Genomic DNA, 20387 nt, shown 5'->3' with positions numbered 1-20387 from the left:
AAAGGTCTCTTTAATTTTCCTGTAGGCGGTATCTATCTTACCCCTAGTGAGATAGGCCTCTACATCCTTTCATTTGTCCTCTAGCCATCCCTGCTTAGCCATTTTGCACTTCCTGTCGATCTCATTTTTGAGACGTTTGTATTCCTTTTTGCCTGTTTCACTTACTGCATTTTTATATTTTCTCCTTTCATCAATTAAATTCAATATTTCTTCTGTTACCCAAGGATTTCTACTAGCCCTCGTCTTTTTACCTACTTGATCCACTGCTGCCTTCACTACTTCATCCCTCAAAGCTACCCATTCTTCTTCTACTGTATTTATTTCCCCCATTCCTGTCAATTGCTCCCTTATGCTCTCCCTGAATCTCTGTACAACCTCTGGTTCTTTTAGTTTATCCAGGTCCCATCTCCTTAAATTCCCACCTTTTTGCAGTTTCTTCAGTTTTAATCTACAGGTCATAACCAATAGATTGTGGTCAGAGTCCACATCTGCCCCTGGAAATGTCTTACAATTTAAAACCTGGTTCCTAAATCTCTGTCTTACCATCTATCTGATACCTTTTAGTATCTCCAGGGTTCTTCCATGTATACAACCTTCTTTCATGATTCTTAAACCAAGTGTTAGTTATGATTATGTTTTGCTCTGTGCAAAATTCTACCAGGCGGCTTCCTCTTTCATTTCTGTCCCCCAATCCATATTCACCTACTATGTTTCCTTCTCTCCCTTTTCCTACACTCGAATTCCAGTCACCCATGACTATTAAATTTTCGTCTCCCTTCACAATCTGAATAATTTCTTTTATTTCATCATACATTTCTTCAATTTCTTCGTCATCTGCAGAGCTAGTTGGCATATAAACTTGTACTACTATAGTAGGTGTGGGCTTCGTATCTATCTTGGCCACAATAATGCGTTCACTATGCTGTTTGTAGTAGCTTACCCGCATTCCTATTTTCCTATTCATTATTAAACCTACTCCTGCATTACCCCTATTTGATTTTGTGTTTATAACCCTGTAGTCACCTGACCAGAAGTCTTGTTCTTCCTGCCACCGAACTTCACTAATTCCCACTATATCTAACTTCAACCTATCCATTTCCCTTTTTAAATTTTCTAACCTACCTGCCCGATTAAGGGATCTGACATTCCACGCTCCGATCCGTAGAACGCCAGTTTTCTTTCTCCTGATAACGACATCCTCTTGAGTAGTCCCCGCCCGGAGATCCGAATGGGGGACTATTTTACCTCCGGAATATTTTACCCAAGAGGACGCCATCATCATTTAATCATACAGTAAAGCTGCATGCTTACTCAACCTAAATTATCATAAGGACAAACACAAATACCCAGGCCCGAGGGAGGACTCGAACCTCCGCCGGGACCAGCCGCACAGTCCATGACTGCAGCGCCTCAGACCGCTCGGCTAATCCCGCGCGGCTATGGGGTCGAGCTCCGCCGTGAATGAACCACATCTTGTCGAAATAAGGGTCATTTTGGATAATGGGAATGAAATCATCTTTACGCACCGTTCGGTAGTCACCGTGCCATCAAGGAATATCGCACCGATTGTTCCGTTACTGGATTTTGCACACCATCGCAGTCACCCGTTGAGGGAGGAGAGACTTCTCGATTGCTAAATGTGCATGCTCAGTGCCCCAAATCCTACAGTTTTACTTATTGACGAGCCCATCCAAATGAAAGTGGGCTTCCTCGCTATACCAAAACCATGCATGAGCGTACTAATTCTCATCACACCCCGCGGCCAATCGTGCAGTTTGAATGTCCTAACGCAAACCGTTCAGAAGTTACGACAGATTTACTTCATACAGTTCAATGATTTTCACCCTGTACGTTTGTCAGGAGCTCACTTCGTTACGCCTCGCAGTTGCAAGCGAACGTTACACCACGACACAGACACAAATTTCAATACAGAGATAAGAGGCATCAGTTAAAAATTTAAAATTTTGTGAAAAAAAAGTCGGGCACTTGGGAGGTCAAACACCATGCCCACACAACCACGACGCCTTAGCTATTCACAATCGCTAGATCTACATCTACATCTACATGGTTATTCTGCAATTCACACTTAAATGCCTGGCAGAGGGTTCGTCGAACCATTTTCATACTGCTTCTCTACCATTCCACTCTCGAATGGTGCGTGGGAAAAAGGAACACCTGAATCTTTCCGTTCGAGTTCTGATTTCTCTTATTTTATTATGATGATCATTTCTCCCTACGTAGGTGGGTGTCAACAAAATATTTTCGCATTCGGAAGTGAAAGTTGGTGATTGAAATTTCGTAAATAGATCTCGCCGCAAATAAAACCGCCTATCAGTGACACTCTCACTCCTACTGCGCAATAACATGAAACGAGCTGCCCTTCTTTGCACTTTTTCGATGTCCTCCGTCAATCCCACCTGGTAAGGATCCCATACCGCGCAGCAATATTCCAGCAGAGGAAGGACAAGTGTAATGTAGGCTGTCTCTTTAGTGGGTTTGTCGCACCTTCTAAGTGTTCTGCCAACAAAGCGCAGTCTTTGTTTCGCCTTCCCCACAATATTATCTATGAGGTCTTTCCAATTTAAGTTGCTCGTAATTGTAATTCCCAGGTATTTAGTAGAATTGACAGCCCTTAGATTTGTGCGATTTTTCGTATACCCAAAATTTATCGGATTTCTTTTTGTACCCATGTGGATGACCTCGCACTTTTCTTTGTTTAGTGCCAATTGCCACTTTTCGCGCCATACAGAAATTCTCTCTAGATCATTTTGTAATTGGAATTGCTGGTCTGATGATTTTACTAGACGGTAAATTACAGCATCATCTGCAAACAATCTAAGAGGGCTGCTCAGATTATCACCTAGATCATTTATGTAAATCAGGAACAGCAGAAGGCCTGTGACACTACCTCGCGGAACGCCAGATATCACTTCTGTTCTAGTCGATGATTTACCGTCCATCACTACGAACTGTGACCTCTCTGAGAGGAAATTACGAATACATTCACGCAACTGAGACGATACTCCATATGTACGCAATTTGATTAATAGTCACTTGTGAGGAACGGTATCAAAAGCCTTCTGGAAATCTAGGAATATGGAATCGATTTGAGATTCCTTGTCGACAGCACACATTACTTGATGGGAATAAAGAGCTAGCTAGCTGTGTTGCACAAGAACGATATTTTCTGAATCCGTGTTGGTTATGTATCAACAAGTCATTTTCTTCAGGGTGATTCATAATGTTTGAGTACAGTATATGCTCTAAAATACTACTGCAAATTGAGGTTAGTGATATGGGTCTGTAATTCAATGGGTTACTCCTCTTTCCTTTCTTGAATAATGGTGTGACCTGTTCTACTTTCCAGTCTTTAGGTACAGACCTTTCGTCAAGTGAGCGGTTGTATATGATTGCTAAGAAAGGCGCTGTTGTGTCTACATACTCTGAAAGGAAACTGATTGGTATACCATCTGGACCAGAAGACTTGCCTTTCTGAAGTGATCTGAGTTGTTTCGCAACCCCTAAGATATCTACTTTTATGTCATTAATGTTAACAGCTGTTCTGGTTTCGAATTCTGGAATATTTACTTCGTCTTTTTTAGTGAAGGAATTGCGGAAAACTGTATTTAGTAACTCCGCTTTAATGGCACCATCATCGATAGCATTTCCATCGCTGTCGCGCAGTGACGGTATTGCGTAAGTAGGCTGCTTAGGTTTTTATGTTGGCAACGTCACGTAGCGCTCTGTATGAAGATCACTGGCTGTGCTGTGTGTAGTCTGTGGCTGGTGTTTTTATGTTGGTAACGTCACGTAGCGCTCTGAATGAAAATCACTGGCTGTGCTGTGTGCAATCTGTGGCTGGTTGGCATTGTTGGAATATTCGCCATTGTAGTATTGGGCAGTTGGATGAAAACAACGCGTAGCGTTGCGCAGTTGGAGGTGAGCCTCCAGCAGTGGTGGATGTGGGGAGAGAGATGGCAGAATTTTGAGAGCGGACGATCTGGACGTGTGTCTATCTGAAAGAGTAAATTTGTAATATTGGATATCATGAACTGATATATATATATATATATATATATATATATATATATATATATATATATATATATATATATGATGACTTTGGAACATTATTAAGGTAAATACATTGTTTGTTCTCTATTAAAATCTTTCATTTACTAACTGTGCCTATCAGTAGTTAGTGCCTTCAGTAGTTAGAATCTTTTATTTAGCTGGCAGTAGTGGCGCTCGCTGTATTGCAGTAGTTCGAATAACGAAGATTTTTGTGAGGTAAGCGATTCATGAAAGTTATAGGTTATTGTTAGTCAGGGCCATTCGTTTGTAGGGATTATTGAAAGTCAGATTGCGTTGCGCTAAAAATATTGTGTGTCAGTTTAGTGTTGATCAGAATAGGTAAAGAGCGAAATGTCCATTATAATTATCCGGGCTGTTATGCCGTGGTCGGTTGATGAGAATTCTGTGTCAATTCCCAACGTTTCGTATCCGACTGCGGGAGACATCTTCAAGGGGGCCCGTAGCTCGATGGAAGGTCCAACACACCCACTGGCTCGCTACTGACTGAGTCAATGATTAATTAATTTTTCTAAGGGAACGTTTCAATTGACTCCTTTTTGCCACTGGTGTACTTCACATACGACCAGAATGTCTCTCGGTTTTCTACCGTATTTTGAGACAACGTTTCATTGTGGAAACTATTAAAAGCATCTCGCATTGACGTCCGCACTAAATTTCGATCTTCCGTGAAACTTAGCCAGTCTCGGGGATTTTGCGTTCTTCTGAATTTGGCGTGCTTTTTTCGTTGCTTCTGCAATAGTGTTCTGACGCGTTTTGTGTACCATGGTGGAAGAGTCCCGTGTCTTATTAACTTATGCGGTATGAACCTAGCTATTGCTGTGGAGATGTTTTATATCTGGCGCTTGGGCCGTTTGCTGTTTCTACTTTGCTTCTTTTTTCACAGTTCAGTTCACCTTCCTGTTTTAATGCTAACCTGTGTTCAGTTTTTGACGGTCTATCCAGTGGCCCGCTAAATCTGAGAGGGGTGTAATGGGAGTTTTCCTTGTTCGGAGAGGATATTTGCACACTCTATGTGAGAAACGCGTCAGTAGTTCAGATTCACTCCACTGATATTACTTCGAACCCCGTATCAGGAGCTGCCACAGAACCTCGTGGCTGAACTCTCGGTAGGTTCGCAGCTTGTGACCTCTCGGCAGACACCGGTTCTTCGGTGAGTGTGACATGTTGGTTGCAGCTAGTATCTCCAAGTCTCACCCCTCATGCTGCTCAGTTAAGAGTTCGGTCAGCGCGCAGAGAGGCTTTGAGGAGCACCGCCGTGTATAAGCGGCGCGGCGCCTTGGCGTACTCACGGCTCCAGCGCACGTCCAGGAAGCTGACGTTGAAGGCGGTGACGGGCGTGCCCTCGTCGTCCGTCCAGACGTAGGGCCGCATGCGCACGGCGCCCAGGCGGCGCGCCCAGCTCTCGCCCCGCAGGTCCAAGGCAGCGCACTCTGCGAAGCAAGAAAGCCGCCGTTCACGCGACGATCTCAGTTTCTGTTAAAGTGCGCGTCATTTACGACGGCGGCCGAGTTTAGGTTCGTTCTGCGCATCTGACGTCACAAAACACAGTCAGCCAATGAACAAAGAACGAGGTTGCCAGAGCTCGACTGCAGTGTAGAGCACTGACGAGTCTCTTCAGTTTTATAAACGTTCAGTCATAAATAAAGTAATTGAACAAAAGCAATGTCTTGATAGCAGACTTTCTTTTACAGAAAGTTTGGAAGAAGCATTCTTTATACCAATTGCTTCATATTCTATTAATTAATTAAACCAAACAAGCAATAAGCCTCCTAATTCAGGCGATAGCAAGGAAAGGTGTTTGTATCATTCTCACTAACCGCTTTTTCGCAATAAAGAACGGCGGTAATTGTTTATTTCCTATTGTACTTCGACGAAACGTGAGTAATTCATAGTCATACCAACAGTGTTTGTCGGTATTTTGCGTGGAATTTTAAAGTCCTCTGGGAAACCTATTCAATGAAGAGCTGCATTAGGATAATGATTAAAGTGTATGGCTGCTAAGCCAAAGGTTCTGAGTTCAAACCTTGTTTGGTGCTTAATATTTTTTTTATTTAAAAACAATATCGAAGTGTCTTACTTCATGAATTTTATTCATTTGAATGCAATTTTTTGAAATTTCTAGCGGCAACTAATATCGACCATACGGAAAGTATACGCTATGGACTTTTACCTCTGCAAACTCTTCAAAATTTCGTGCAATGGTTTACTACATCTAATGCTGCACAATAACTGCGTTGAACATCGAAACAAAATTAAGTCATTTATGGGGGGAAGGTATCAGTCAAGATGTTGTGTAAAAATCAAATTTTTGGGCCAAATAGTTTTTGTGAAATCGAATGATAGTGTGTCAAAGCAGTCGAAACGCCATGTGTCTGCACAGGCGAGCAGTGCAATGACGACAAAATCGCGCACATCGCGGAATTCGGGGAGCACGTCTCTGTAGCATCGAAAGGGTTAATGCGGCCGTGGTGGCTTTACTTCATAAACTGCGCGCTCCCCCCTAAACGTAAGTTTGGCGAACTATACTATGACGCTGCTTCTCTTGGCGTGTACAACTGGCAACACAGCAATCTCCCTCGCTGGGCGGGCATGCGCGAACCGCCAAGATAAAAGAATTGAACTATAGTCTCTTTCATTCAGGAAATATAGTTCTACATCTACATCCATACTCCGCAAGCCACCTAACGGTGTGTGGCGGAGGGTACGTTGAGTACCTCTATCGGTTCTCCCTTCTATTCGAGTCTCGTATTCTTTGTGCAAAGAAAGATTGTCGGTCGCCTCTGTGCGGGCTCTGATCTCTCTGATTTTATCCTCATGGTCTCTTCACGAAATGTACGTAGGAGGGAGCATACTGAGCATCTCTCCTGCAAAGTCTTCCACTGGAGTTTATTTATCATCTCCGTAACGCTTTCGCGATTACTAAATGATCCTGTAACGAAGCACGCTACTCTTCGTTGGATCTTCTATATCTATTCTATCAACCCTATCTGGTACGGATCCCACACTGGTGAGCAGTATTCAAGCAGTGGGCGAACAAGTGTGCTGTAACCTACTTCCTTCGTTTTCGGACTGCATTTCCTTAGGATTCTTCCAATGAATCACGGTCTGGCATCTGCTTTACTGACGATTAATTTTATATGATCATTCCATTTTAAATCACTCCTAATGTCTGTTCCCAGATAATTTATGGAAGTAACTGCTTCCAGTTGCTGACCTGCTATATTGTAGCTAAATGTTAAAGGATCTTTCGTTCTATCTATCCGCAGCACATTACATTTGTCTACATTGAGATTCAATTGCCATTCCCTGCACCATGCGTCAATTCGTTGCAGATCCTCCTGCATTTCAGTACATTTTTCCATTGTTATAACCTCTCGATGTACTACAGCATCATCCGCAAAAACCTTCAGTGAACTTCCGATGTTATCCACAAGGTCATTTGTATATATTGTGAATAGCAACGGTCCTATGACACTCCCCTACCGCACACCTGAAATCACTCTTACTTCGGAAGACTTCTCTCCATTGAGAATGACATGCTGCGTTCTGTTATCTAGGAACTCTTCAATCCAATCACACAATCCGTCTGGTAGTCCATATGCTCTTACTTTGTTCATTAAACGACTGTGAGGAACTGTATCAAACGCTTTGATGAAGTCAAGAAACACGGCATCTACCTGGGAACCCGTGTCTATGGCCCTCTGAGTCTCGTGGACGAATAGCGCGAGCTGGGTTTCACGCGATCGTCTTTTTTCGAAACCCATGCTGATTCCTACAGAGTAGATGTATAGTCTCCAGAAAAGTCATTATACTCGAACGTAATACGTGTTCCAAAATTCTACAACTGATAGACGTTAGAGATATAGGTCTCTAGTTCTGCACACCTGTTCGACGTCCCTTCTTGAAAACGGGGATGACCTATGCCGTTTTCCAAGTTAGTTGGTTAGTCACTTACTTGTTCCACAGATCACATTTATGATAAACGTTATGATGTGGATAGCGTCAACAGAACTAACACAGAACACCTACAAACAACCAAAGGAAAATAAAGAAAAAATCATATTTATATAGCTTCATGTTAATTTTGAAGGCAAGGGACGAGGATGCAGTTGAAGATCAGATGGGAGACACGGTACTGCAGGAAGAATTTGACAGAGGACTGAAAGACCTAAGAAGAGACAAATCCCCTGGAGCAGACGCCACTCTGTCAGAACTACTGATAGCCTTGAGAGAGCGAGCCATGACAAAACTCTTCCATCTCGTGTGCAAGATCTACGAGACAGGTAACATAGCCTCTGCTTCAACAGGGATACAATAATTCCAATTCCAAAGAAAGCAGGTGTCGACAGGTATGAAAATTATCGAACTATCAGCTTAATAAGTCACGGCTGCGAAATACTTTCACGAATTCTTTACACAAGATTGGAAAAACTGGTAGAAGCCGGTCTCGGGGAAGATCAGTCTGGATTCCGGAGAAATGTAATCATGCGAGGCCATATGCACCCTACGCCTTATCTTAGGAGATAAGTTAAGCAAAGGCAAACAGTACGTTTATACATTTTTAAACTTAGAGGAAGCTTTTGACAATGTTCATTGGAATGCTCTCTTTCAAATTGTAAAGGTGGTAGGGTGAAATACAGGGAGCGAAAGTCTATTTAAAGTTTTTACAGAAACCAGATGGCAGATATAAGAGTCGAGGGGCACGAAACGGAAGCTGTAGTTGAGAAGGAAGTGAGACAAAGTTGTAGCCTGTCTTCGATGTTATTAAGTCTGTACATTGAGCAAGCAGTAAAGGAAACAAAAGAAAAATTTGGAGTAGGTATAAAAACCTTGAGGTTTGCCGATGACATTGTAATTCTGTCATAGACAGCAAAAGGACTTGGAAGAGCAGTTGAACGGAATGGGCATTGCCTCGAAAGGAGGATATAAGATGAACATCAACAAAAGCAAAACGAGGTTAATGGAATGTAGTCGAATTAAATGAGGTGATGCTGAGGGAATTATTAGGAAACGAGACACTTAAAGTTGTAGATGAGTTTTGTTATTTGTTCAGCAAAATAACTGATGATGGTCGAACTAGAGATGATATAAATGTAGACTAGCGACGCCAAGGAAATCGTTTCTGAAAAAGATTTGTTAGCATCGAGTACAGATTTACGTGTCAGGAAAACCTTTCTGGAAGTATTTGTATGGAGTGCAACCATGTATGGAAGTCAAACGTGGACAACAAACAATTTAGACTAGAAGAGAATAGAAGACTTTGAAACGTGGTGCTACAGAAGAATGCTGAAGATTAGATGGGTAGATCACATAACTAATGAGGAGGTACTGAATAGAATCGGGAAGAAGAGGAATTTGTGGCACAACTTCACTAGAGGAAGGGATCGGTTGGTAGGACACGTTCTGAGGCTTCAAGGGGTCACCAATTTAGTAGAGGGAGGCCAAGAGAGGAATACAGTAAGCAGATTCAGAAGGATGTAGGTAGCAGTAGTTCCTCGGAGATGAACAGGCCTGCACAAGATAGAATGGTATGGATAATGGCATCAAACCAGCCTTCGGACTCAAGACCACAACAGAAACAACAATAACAAAAACATGGCTATATGTTGGGCATTTACGACTTTTTCTTTCTTTAAATATGACAAACTACTGCTACTCAACAAGTGCTCATTGGTAGAGAAGGATCTGTTAATGAGAAACATCTTTAATCGACTTTTGAAAACACTTCTACCATCTGTCAGAAATTTTATTTCCATGGCTAGATTATCAAAGGATTTATACATCATATTTTGCCCTTATCTGAACCAAAGATTAATTCATCAAGGCGTAACGAAAATCATTTTTCGTACTAATGTTGTACTTGTGAATAACTTTGTTGCTCTCAAATCCAGATAGATTGTTGATCACAAATTTCCTCAATGTATGAATGACTATGAGGCTGTGTTTCAAATTCCCAGTTGCTTAGAGAGACACCTGCAAGATGTACATGTGTGAACTCCACACATAATTCTGATTACTGTCTTTTGTGCAATGAATTCTCTTTCCCTAAGTGAGTAGTTGATTCAAAAGATTATCCAATAAAATTCAGTGAATGACAATATGGTAAATATGTTAACCTATATCCTCACAACTGGAAATTATTCTTATGGCAAAAGTAGCGGAACATAAACGTTTTAGCAGGTCTACTGTGTATTTTATCCATTATAAATTTTCAGCAGCATGTACACCTAAGAACTTACAATAGGTTATCTTGTTTATTATTTCTTGTTGGCATGCTAGGTTAAAAAATTATGGGATATTTCTGACAGTACGATATTGGGTGAACTGCATTTTATCATTGTTTTAAGCTAACCCAATTATCAAAATCCTCCTGTAACTTTCACAGAAACATCATTTACTGTTTTCTCTGTTGATACTTCTTTGCTTGGCTTCGACACAATGCTTGAATCTTCTGTAAACAGAACTAATTCTGCCTCCTGATTAAAATAAAATGGTAGAACATTAACATAAAGCAAGTACAGAAGTGGGCCAATGATCGACCCCTGTGGCACACCTATCGTAATTTCTCCCAATGCAAATGACTTCTTAAGAAATAGAACCCAGTACGTTGTTCTCGATGGTGAGTGTTCATCGGAGGTGAGGGTATAATCTGAAGTGCCCCAGGGAAGTGTGGTAGGTCCGCTGTTGTTTTCTATCTACATAAATGATCTTTTGGATAGGGTGGATAGCAATGTGCGGCTGTTTGCTGATGATGCTGTGGTGTACGGGAAGGTGTCGTCGTTGAGTAACTGTAGGAGGATTCAAGATGACTTGGACAGGATTTGTGATTGGTGTAAAGAATGGCAGCTAACTCTAAATATAGATACATGTAAATTAATGCAGATGAATAAGAAAAAGAATCCCGTAATGTCTGAATACTCCGTTAGTTGTGTAGCGGTTGACACAGTCACGTCGATTAAATATTTGGGCGTAACATTGCAGAGCGATATGAAGAGGGACAAGCATGTAATGGCAGTTGTGGGGAAGACGGATAGTCGTCTTCGGTTCATTGGTAGAATTTTGGGAAGATGTGGTTCATCTGTAAACGAGACCGCTTATAAAACACTAATACGACCTATTCTTGAGTACTGCTCGAGCGTTTGGGATCTGTATCAGGTCGGATTGAGGGAGGACATAGAAGCAATTCAGAGGCGGGCTGCTAGATTTGTTACTGGTAGGTTTGATCATCACGCTAGTGTTACGGAAATGCTTTAGGAACTCGGGTGGGAGTGTCTAGAGGAAAGGAGGCGTTCTTTTCGTGAATCGCTACTGAGGAAATTTAGAGAACCAGCATTTGAGGCTTACTGCATTACAATTTTACTGCCGTCAACTTACATTTCGCGGAAAGACCACAAAAATAAGAGAGATTAGGGCTCGTACAGAGGCATATAGGCAGTCATTTTTCCCTCGTTCTGTTTGGGAATGGAACAGGGAGAGAAGATGCTAGTTGTGGTACGAGGTACCCTCCGCCACGCACCTTATGGTGGATTGCGGAGTATGTATGTAGATGTAGATGTAGACGTGACATCCCTCTTTGTATTATTCCAACAGTCTAGGGTAACTTTCTGAATTCTGTTTCTCAAATCAGAACCAAAGCAGGCGTTTTATGAAATATGTATTCCAAAACAACTTCTCTAAAGCCGCGCGGGATTAGCTGAGCGGTCTGAGGCGCTGCAGTCACGGACTGTGCGGCTGGTCCCGGCGGAGGTTCGAGTCCTCCCTCGGGCATGGGTGTGTGTGTTTGTCCTTGGGATAATTTAGGTTAAATGGTGTGTAAGCTTAGGGACTGATGACCTTAGCAGTTAAGTCCCACAAGATTTCACACACATTTTTTTAACTTCTATAAGACAATACAATGATTCACACAATCAGATGCCCTCGAAAAGTCACAGTAGATCCAGATTCGTGACATTTTATCATTTAAGTATTTTATTACATGTTCACTAAATGTAGAAATAGTCGATTTAATAGAATGTCTCTTTTGAAATACCGGTGTGATTTACTAAGTTTCTCATTACTATACAGGTTTGTGCACCACTTGAGTGCATTACATTTTCAAAAATTTTTGGAGTGACAATGGGCGGTAGCTGTTGGCATCTCTGGAGTCACTCTTTTTATAGGGAGCCCTGACAATGTCATATTTCACAATTTCTGGGAAAACACGCTGGGTTAATGACGCATTAGATAACTGACCAAGAACATTACATATTATAGGTACACAAGTTTTCAGTTTTTTCATTGAGATATTATCCATCCCATATGAAGTTTTACTTTTTAAAGCCATGATGATCTTACTTATTTTAGATGGGAATGTGAGATTAGTTTTGAATGCACTAAATTTTCTCTACACTGCTTTTTCAGTGTACTGTCTTGCTTTTTCTTCTGAACTATTTACACCAGTTCTCCCATCTCTTTTTAAAAAAGAAAGTACGGAAAATCTCTGCTACTCATGAACTGTCTTATGCAACACTCCCATTCATTTTAACAGAAATAATAAATTATGTCATGTTCTATGACTTCTTTTCCCGTATCCCTTTCAGTAATATTCCATATGGATTTTATTATCTGATCTCTCAATATAAGACAAGATGTGCACACCCCTAGACTTTTACCTGCAACTTTGCGTGATTGTTAATTGAATAAATTGTCTGCTATCTTCAGCAGCTCGGGTAGGGAAATTTATGACTTTACTTACTTTCCGTGTCAGGGAGAAACACCTCACTTTTTCTCTCCAGACTTCTACAACCTTTATGTCCTTTATGGTCTCATTTAAAATATCTTCCAGAGCACAGGACTCGTCCATGTCTTGGCATACTGGTAGGTGATTTGGTGTCCGGACTGCTCTGCAGCTGCACGTAACGTCCTCCTCACACCATCATGAGACTAAGTTTGTTCTGCTCCCTCAGACTTCTGTCTTTAATCCGTTAAGCGTTCTCCAAGTGATGTACAGTAGGTGGTAACGACACAATTTTTCCTTTGGAGTAAAGCCCTCTGGCTTAGGATCACTTTGCTGCCGCAGGAAATGGCGCCTACGTCTGATTTGGCGTCTAATGGTAGTGTCTGGGGCAAAAAAATTTCCTGGACTTAAATAGACGTGCGGCAGCTGTATAATTGTATATCAAGTGCTTTGGGTTCTCTGTCTTCTTTTCTTGTTCAATTTCTCCCGCCATTGAGCGTCTTATGGGAGGAGGGGCGACTCCAGCGAAAGGTTAGATCTTCGGGACTGTGTTTGGTCTAAGGCACTCAGTAACAAAACCAAGTGACTCGTCTAAAACCACGTCTGCATGCCTGGTGTGGGCCTGATGCGCTCCACACTCTTCCACAGGAAAGCAAGTGTCCAGCACACGTGGCCGTAGAAGCTGCAGATTTGAGCCCCGCAGATAACCTGTCAGCTTTCTCAAGATGCTGTTTCTGCTGGAGATGTTGCCTTTCAAACCCATGCTGTATTCTAAAACATAGGGTGAGATCCAGAGTAATTCCCTGGTATACTGGAGTGTCCGTTTTCTTTTAGCATATCTGTTTCTTAGGCAGAAAGCACATACTTGAAGTCTTTCCCGGATTGGGCTAGAGACGGTTCACATCATCATTCTCTCCCAAACCTTCGAGTGCATTGCTTATTTTGACTTCAGCTTCCTCAAACACCCTCTCTTGGCCCATCCTCACAGATAAATCGCCTTGCATTTGGAAGATATGGCTGATCATTCGTACATATGTTGTGGAAAACCCGCGACAACACGCTGTCTTAAAGTAATCCGTTCTTTTGATTTCTCCATTGACTCTTCACATCTTGCAGCGTTACATAGAAGCTGCTGCTTTGGAGTTTACCTGTGATTTCCTTTGTCAGCCTGAAATCTCTCGCTGTCACGTACAGCTTTTGGATAAGGTTTTTCTGATTCACTGTGTGGTAAGCAGCACTGAGGTCTACAAAAGCTGCATCTTCGACGTGTTGGGTAAGCTTAAGGACCTGGCTAGAGCATGACTTTCCTGGCCTAAAGCCAGCATGCTCTGAAATGACTCGTTCACACTTCTACATCTACATCTACATCTACATCTACATCCATACTCCGCAAGCCACCTGACGGTGTGTGGCGGAGGGTACCCCGAGTACCTCTATCGGTTCTCCCTTCTATTCCAGTCTCGTATTGTCTGTGGAAAGAAGGATTGTCGGTACGTTTGATGAAATCCTAGTCAGTATCATTCTCTCAGGTATTATATAGGTGACACAAAAACGAGATAAAACGAAAATTTGATTCTTTTGGTTTTTTCCCTTGCTTGAGAGTAGCTACATGTGTTTTTCTACACAGCTTAGGTATTCGGAAGGGGTTCAACTCATTCATTCATTAACGAAATCAACCACTTCAGAGCTTTTGTTCCGAAATTCTTCGGCTGCTCTGTTCTTATATCATTTCGGCTTACAGCTCTGTAACTTTTCATTTGTTTTATGGCCCATATCACCTCTGTTCTTGTAAAGACAAGCCAAAAAAGCTATTTTTCTCAGGGTATCGTGATAATTTCTTAGTTTGTAATTTCTTCCTTATTTTACAGTTCGTAAGTGTTTGGTGATCTATTTCATTTGGCGTTTTTTTTTTTGGTCATCAGTCTACTGACTGGTTTGATGCTCCCGCCTCGAATTCCTTTCCTGTGCTAACCTCTTCATCTCAGAGTAGCACTTGCAACCTACGTCCTCAATTATTTGCTTGACGTATTCCAATCTCTGTCTTCCTCTACAGTTTTTGCACTCTACAGCTCCCTCTAGTACCATGGAAGTCATTCCCTCATGTCTTAGCAGATGTCCTATCATCCTGTCCCTTCTCCTTATCAGTGTTTTCCACATATTCCTTTCCTCTCCGATTCTGCGTAGAACCTCCTCATTCCTTACCTTATCAGTCCACCTAATTTTCAACATTCGTTTATAGCACCACATCTCAAATGCTTCGATTCTCTTCTGTTCCCGTTTTCCCACAGTCCATGTTTCACTAATATACAATGCTGAACTCCAGACGTACATCCTCAGAAATTTCTTTCTCCAATTAAGGCCGGTATTTGATATTAGTAGACCTCTCTTGGCCAGAAATGCCTTTTTTGCCATAGCGAGTCTGCTTTTGATGTCCTCCTTGCTCCGTCCGTCATTGGTCAATGAAGTTAAGGAATTCTGCTACCTAGGCAGTAAGCCTAGGTAGCAGAATTCCTTAACTTCATTGACTTCGTGACCATCAATCCAGATGTTAAGTTTCTCGCTGTTCTCATTTCTACTACTTCTCATTACCTTCGTCTTTCTCCGATTTACTCTCAAATCATACTGTGTACTCATTAGACTGTTCATTCCGTTCAGCAGATCATTTAATTCTTGTTCACTTTCACTCAGGATAGCAATGTCACCAGCGAATCGTATCATTGATATCCTTTCACCTTGTATTTTAATTCCATTCCTTAACCTTTCTTTTAAACATCATTGCTTCCTCGATGTACAGATTGAAGAGTAGGGGCGAAAGGCTACAGCCTTGTCTTACACCCTTCTTAATACGAGCACTTCGTTCTTGATCGTCCACTCTTATTATTCCCTCTTGGTTGTTGTACATATTGTATATGACCCGTCTCTCCCTATAGCTTACCCCTACTTTTTTCAGAATCTCGAACAGCTTGCACCATTTTATATTTTCGAACGCTTTTTCCAGGTCGACAAATCCTATGAAAGTGTCTTGATTTTTCTTTAGCATTGCTTCCATTATTAGCCATAACGTCAGAATTGCCTCTCTCGTCCCTTTACTTTTCCTAAAGCCACTGATCTTCACCTAGAGCATTCTCAATTTTCTTTTCCATTCTTCTGTATATTATTCTTGCAAGCAGCTTCGATGCATGAGCTGTTAAGCTGACTGTGCGATAATTCTCGCACTTGTCATCTCTTGCCGTCTTCAGAATTGTGTGGATGATGCTTTTCCGAAAGTCAGATGGTATATCGCCAGACTCATATATTCTACACACCAACGTGAATAGTCGTTTTGTTGCCACTTCCCCCAATGATTTTAGAAATTCTGATGGAATGTTATCTATCCCTTCTGCCTTGTTTGACCGTAAGTCCTCCAAAGCTCTTTTAAATTCCGATTGTAATACTGGATCCCCTATCTCTTCTAAATCGACTCCTGTTTCTTCTTCTATCACATCAGACAAATCTTCACCCTCATAGAGGCTTTCAATGTATTCTTTCCACCTATCTGCTCTCTCCTCTGCATTTAACAGTGGAATTCCCGTTGCACTCTTAATGTTACCACCGTTGCTTTTAATGTCACCAAAGGTTGTTTTGACTTTCCTGTTTGCTGAGTCTGTCCTTCCGACAATCATATCTTTTTCGATGTCTTCACATTTTTCTTGCAGCCATTTCGTCTTAGTTTCCCTGCACTTCCTATTTATTTCATTCCTCAGCAACTTGTATTTCTGTATTCCTGATTTTCCCTGAACATGTTTGTACTTCCTCTTTTCATCAATCAACTGAAGTATTTCTTCTGTTACCCATGGTTTCTTTGCAGCTACCTTCTTTTTACCTATGTTTTCCTTCCCAACTTCTGTGATGGTCCTTTTTAGAGTTGTCCATTCCTCTTCAACAATACTGCCTGCTGCGCTATTCCTTATTGCTGTATCTATAGCGTTAGAGAACTTCAAACGTATCTCGTCACTCCTTAGTACTTCCGTATCCCACTTCTTTGTGTATTGATTCTTCCTGACTAATGTCTTGAACTTCAGCCTACTCTTCATCACTACTATATTGTGATCTGAGTCTATATCTGCTCCTGGGTACGCCTTACAATCCAGTATCTGATTTCGGAATCTCTGTCTGACCATGATGTAATCTAATTGAAATCTTCCCGTATCTCCCGGCCTTTTCCAAGTATACCTCCTCCTCTTGTGATTCTTGAACAGGGTATTCGCTATTACTAGCTGAAACTTGTTACAGAACTCAATTAGTCTTTCTCCTCTTTCATTCCTTGTCCCAAGCCCATATTATCCTGTAACCTTTTCTTCTACTCCTTGCCCTACAACTGCATTCCAGTCGCCCATGACTATTAGATTTTCGTCCCCCTTTACATACTGTACTACCCTTTCAATATCCTCATACACTTTCTCTATCTGTTCATCTTCAGCTTGCGACGTCGGCATGTATACCTGAACTATCGTTGTCGGTGTTGGTCTGCTGTCGATTCTGATTAGAACAACCCGGTCACTGAACTGTTCACAGTAACACACCCTCTGCCCTATCTTCCTATTCATAACGAATCCTACACCTGTTATACCATTTTCTGCTGCTGTTGATATTACCCGATACTCATCTGACCAGAAATCCTTGTCTTCCTTCCACTTCACTTCACTGACCCCTACTATAACTAGATTGAGCTTTTGCATTTCCCTTTTCAGATTTTCTAGTTTCCCTACCACGTTCGAGCTTCTGACATTCCACGCCCCGACTCGTAGAACGTTATCCTTTCGTTGATTATTCAATCTTTTTCTCATGGTAACCTCCCCCTTGGCAGTCCCCTCCCGGAGACCCGAATGGGGGACTATTCCGGAATCTTTTGTCAATGGAGAGATCATCATGACACTTCTTCAATTACAGGCCACATGTTCTGTAGATACACGTTACGTGTCTTTAATGCAGTGGTTTCCATTGCCTTCTGCATCCTCATGTCGTTGATCATTGCTGATTTTTCCGCCTTTAGGGGCAATTTCCCACCCCTGAACCTCTATCCGCTCCTCCGCCCTCTTTGACAAGTCCGTTGGCAGAATGAGGCTGACTTCTTATGCCGGAAGTCTTCGGCCGCCAATGCTGATTATTTATCAAAATTTAGGCTGTGGCGGGGATCGAACCCGGGACCGAAGACGTTTTGATTATGAATCAAAGACGCTACCCCTAGACCACGGGTTACTAAATTGAATTCCTAGGGTCATGGCACAGATTTTTAATTAACTTCCATCATCTTCTACTGTTCTGAGTCGACTCTAGATCAGCTAGCAGATCTGGCCATTTTTCCCTCCTCTCTTCTGAAATGTTTACCATCGGCTGTTCACCTGCTTGAATGATGTCTTCAGCTAGAGGACCTCTTTCGTATTTATCTCAATGGATCTCAAGTTGGCCAACTGAGCAGTGGCGGATCGTGCAAGATTTTACCAATGTACTTCAATGTGGTGGCCTACAGACTTTTGGCTTACAGTGGTAGTAACTGTAATTAAACTGTATACATTAGTTTTACGTATATAAATTGAAATGGTTCTATTTATTTAAATTTTATAATTAATCATTTAACTTCCTGAGAGATAAAATGTTGGTAGCAGTGGCAACCAATCATGAGCCGACAAACTACTAGTCGGTGTAACTTGAACATTACGCCAACACGCTGTTACGTGCAATGGAGAAATCAGAAGAACGGATTACTTCAAGACAGCATGTTGTCACGCGTTCTCCACAACATATATACGAATGATCAGCCATATCTTCCAAATGCAAGGCGATTTATTTGTGAGGATGGCCCAACAGAGGATGTTTGAGGAAGCTGAAGTCAAAATAAGCAATGCACTCGAAGGTTTGGGAGAGAATTATGATCTGAACCGTCTCTAGCCCAATCCGGGAAAGACTTCAAGTATGTGCTTTCTACCTAAGAAACAGGTATGCTAAAAGAAAACGGACACTCCAGTATACCAGGGAATTACTCTGGACCGCACCCTATGTTTTAGAACACAGCATGAGTTTGAAAGGCAACATCTCCAGCAGAAACAGCATCTTGAGAAAGCTGACAGGTTATCTGCTCAAAAATCCCATGTACTCGACTCGTAAATCTTTAGAGAGCGTTTTACTTTTTGCTGCGGCCCACTCAGACGAAATACTCTAGGAACTTTAATATTCTACGAACTGTAAAGCGGTGTCTACCTACTTTTACTCACACAGTTTGAGCCAAATCGCTGAACCTCGTTCCACAAGGTCCTGTTGATAGATTTACATTTGGAGTAGATCTACTTTTTTCTGGGTCGTCAGTCTTCTGACTGGTTTGATACGGCTCGCCACGACTTCCTCTCCTGTGCCAACCTCTTCATCTCAGAGTAGCCCCTGCAACCTACGTCCTCCAGTACTTGCTGGATGTATTCCAGACCCTGTCTTCCTCTACAGCTTTTGCCCTCTACAGCTCGTTTTAGAACCATGGAAGTCATTCCATGTCTTAACAGAAATCCTATCATCCTATCCCTTCTCCATATCAGTGCTTTTCACATATTCCTTTCCTCTCCGATTCAGCGCAGAACCTTCTCATTCCTTACCTTATCAGTCGACCTAACTTATAACATTCGTCTGTAGCACCACATCTCAGATTCTTTTCTTCTACCTAACTCTTTAAATGTTACTTTCTCCTCCAAAGATCTACTGGAAAAGGGCATTTCACGAAACATTTTCATACCAAATTTCCTCGTATACTCGCTGTCCGGGAGTCGGCGTTCTCTCAGACTATGTCTTAGCAGTAGCAGGAATAAAATAAAAATAACAAATGAGAAGTGGTATACACAACAGTGAAAACTAGAATACGATAGACCTAAAGATGAAGTTATTAAAAACAGGGTAACGTCAAAAACCAGGGAAAGAATTGCAGATGCAGTCAAACCGCAAGGAGAAGAGGAAAGAAACATAAACGGTGTGTGGGAGGAAATGGAAAAAAAAATTGTGACAGATGTTGCAGAGAATGAAATAGGTTACAAGCAGAAAACACGAAAGAAGAATTGTATGACAGAAGAAATTTTGGCATTATTAGAAAAAAGAAGAAAAAATAAAATATATAGAAAATGACCAAGGAGAAACAGGACAGGACGGTTAGCAAAAGAAAAATGTCCGGGATTACAATAATAATAGCCCTTTTGTAGATGAAAGACTAGAAATAGATAATGCTGATAACATGAATGACCTACAAGACCTTCTTACAGCAGTGGTAGAACACAGGAGGAATATGGGCCTCATTATCAACACCAGAGAGACAAAATTCAAGCGAAAATCAAATATATAACCATTGCATACCAATCAACAATATAGAAAGGAAGAACAGATTCAACTACTTGGAAACGTGGCTATGCGAAAAGTGGTCTTCTGACATGGAAATCATATGTAGAATAGAGAAGGCTCATAGCGCATTCATGAAGTTTAATAAAAGGTTTACAAGCACTGACTTTGATGTTAATCTCAGAATTAGATTTATAAAGACCTATGTGTGGTCAGTACTTTCGTATGG

General features: G+C 41.6%; 1 protein-coding gene across 1 annotated transcript in view; it reads right to left on the bottom strand.

Annotated features, from left to right (window-relative positions):
• Positions 1 to 20387, bottom strand: part of LOC126456475 (uncharacterized) — a 341682-nt gene that overhangs the window by 132657 nt on the left and 188638 nt on the right. Inside the window, exon 4 of the mRNA XM_050092226.1 lies at positions 5385 to 5525. Coding sequence (XP_049948183.1) covers positions 5385 to 5525 — 141 coding nt within the window. The remainder of the gene's footprint in view (positions 1 to 5384; positions 5526 to 20387) is intronic.

Source organism: Schistocerca serialis, chromosome 2 (assembly GCF_023864345.2).
Source record: "Schistocerca serialis cubense isolate TAMUIC-IGC-003099 chromosome 2, iqSchSeri2.2, whole genome shotgun sequence".
Classification (NCBI taxonomy): domain Eukaryota; kingdom Metazoa; phylum Arthropoda; class Insecta; order Orthoptera; family Acrididae; genus Schistocerca; species Schistocerca serialis.
This window is presented reverse-complemented; position numbering and strand designations above follow the sequence as displayed.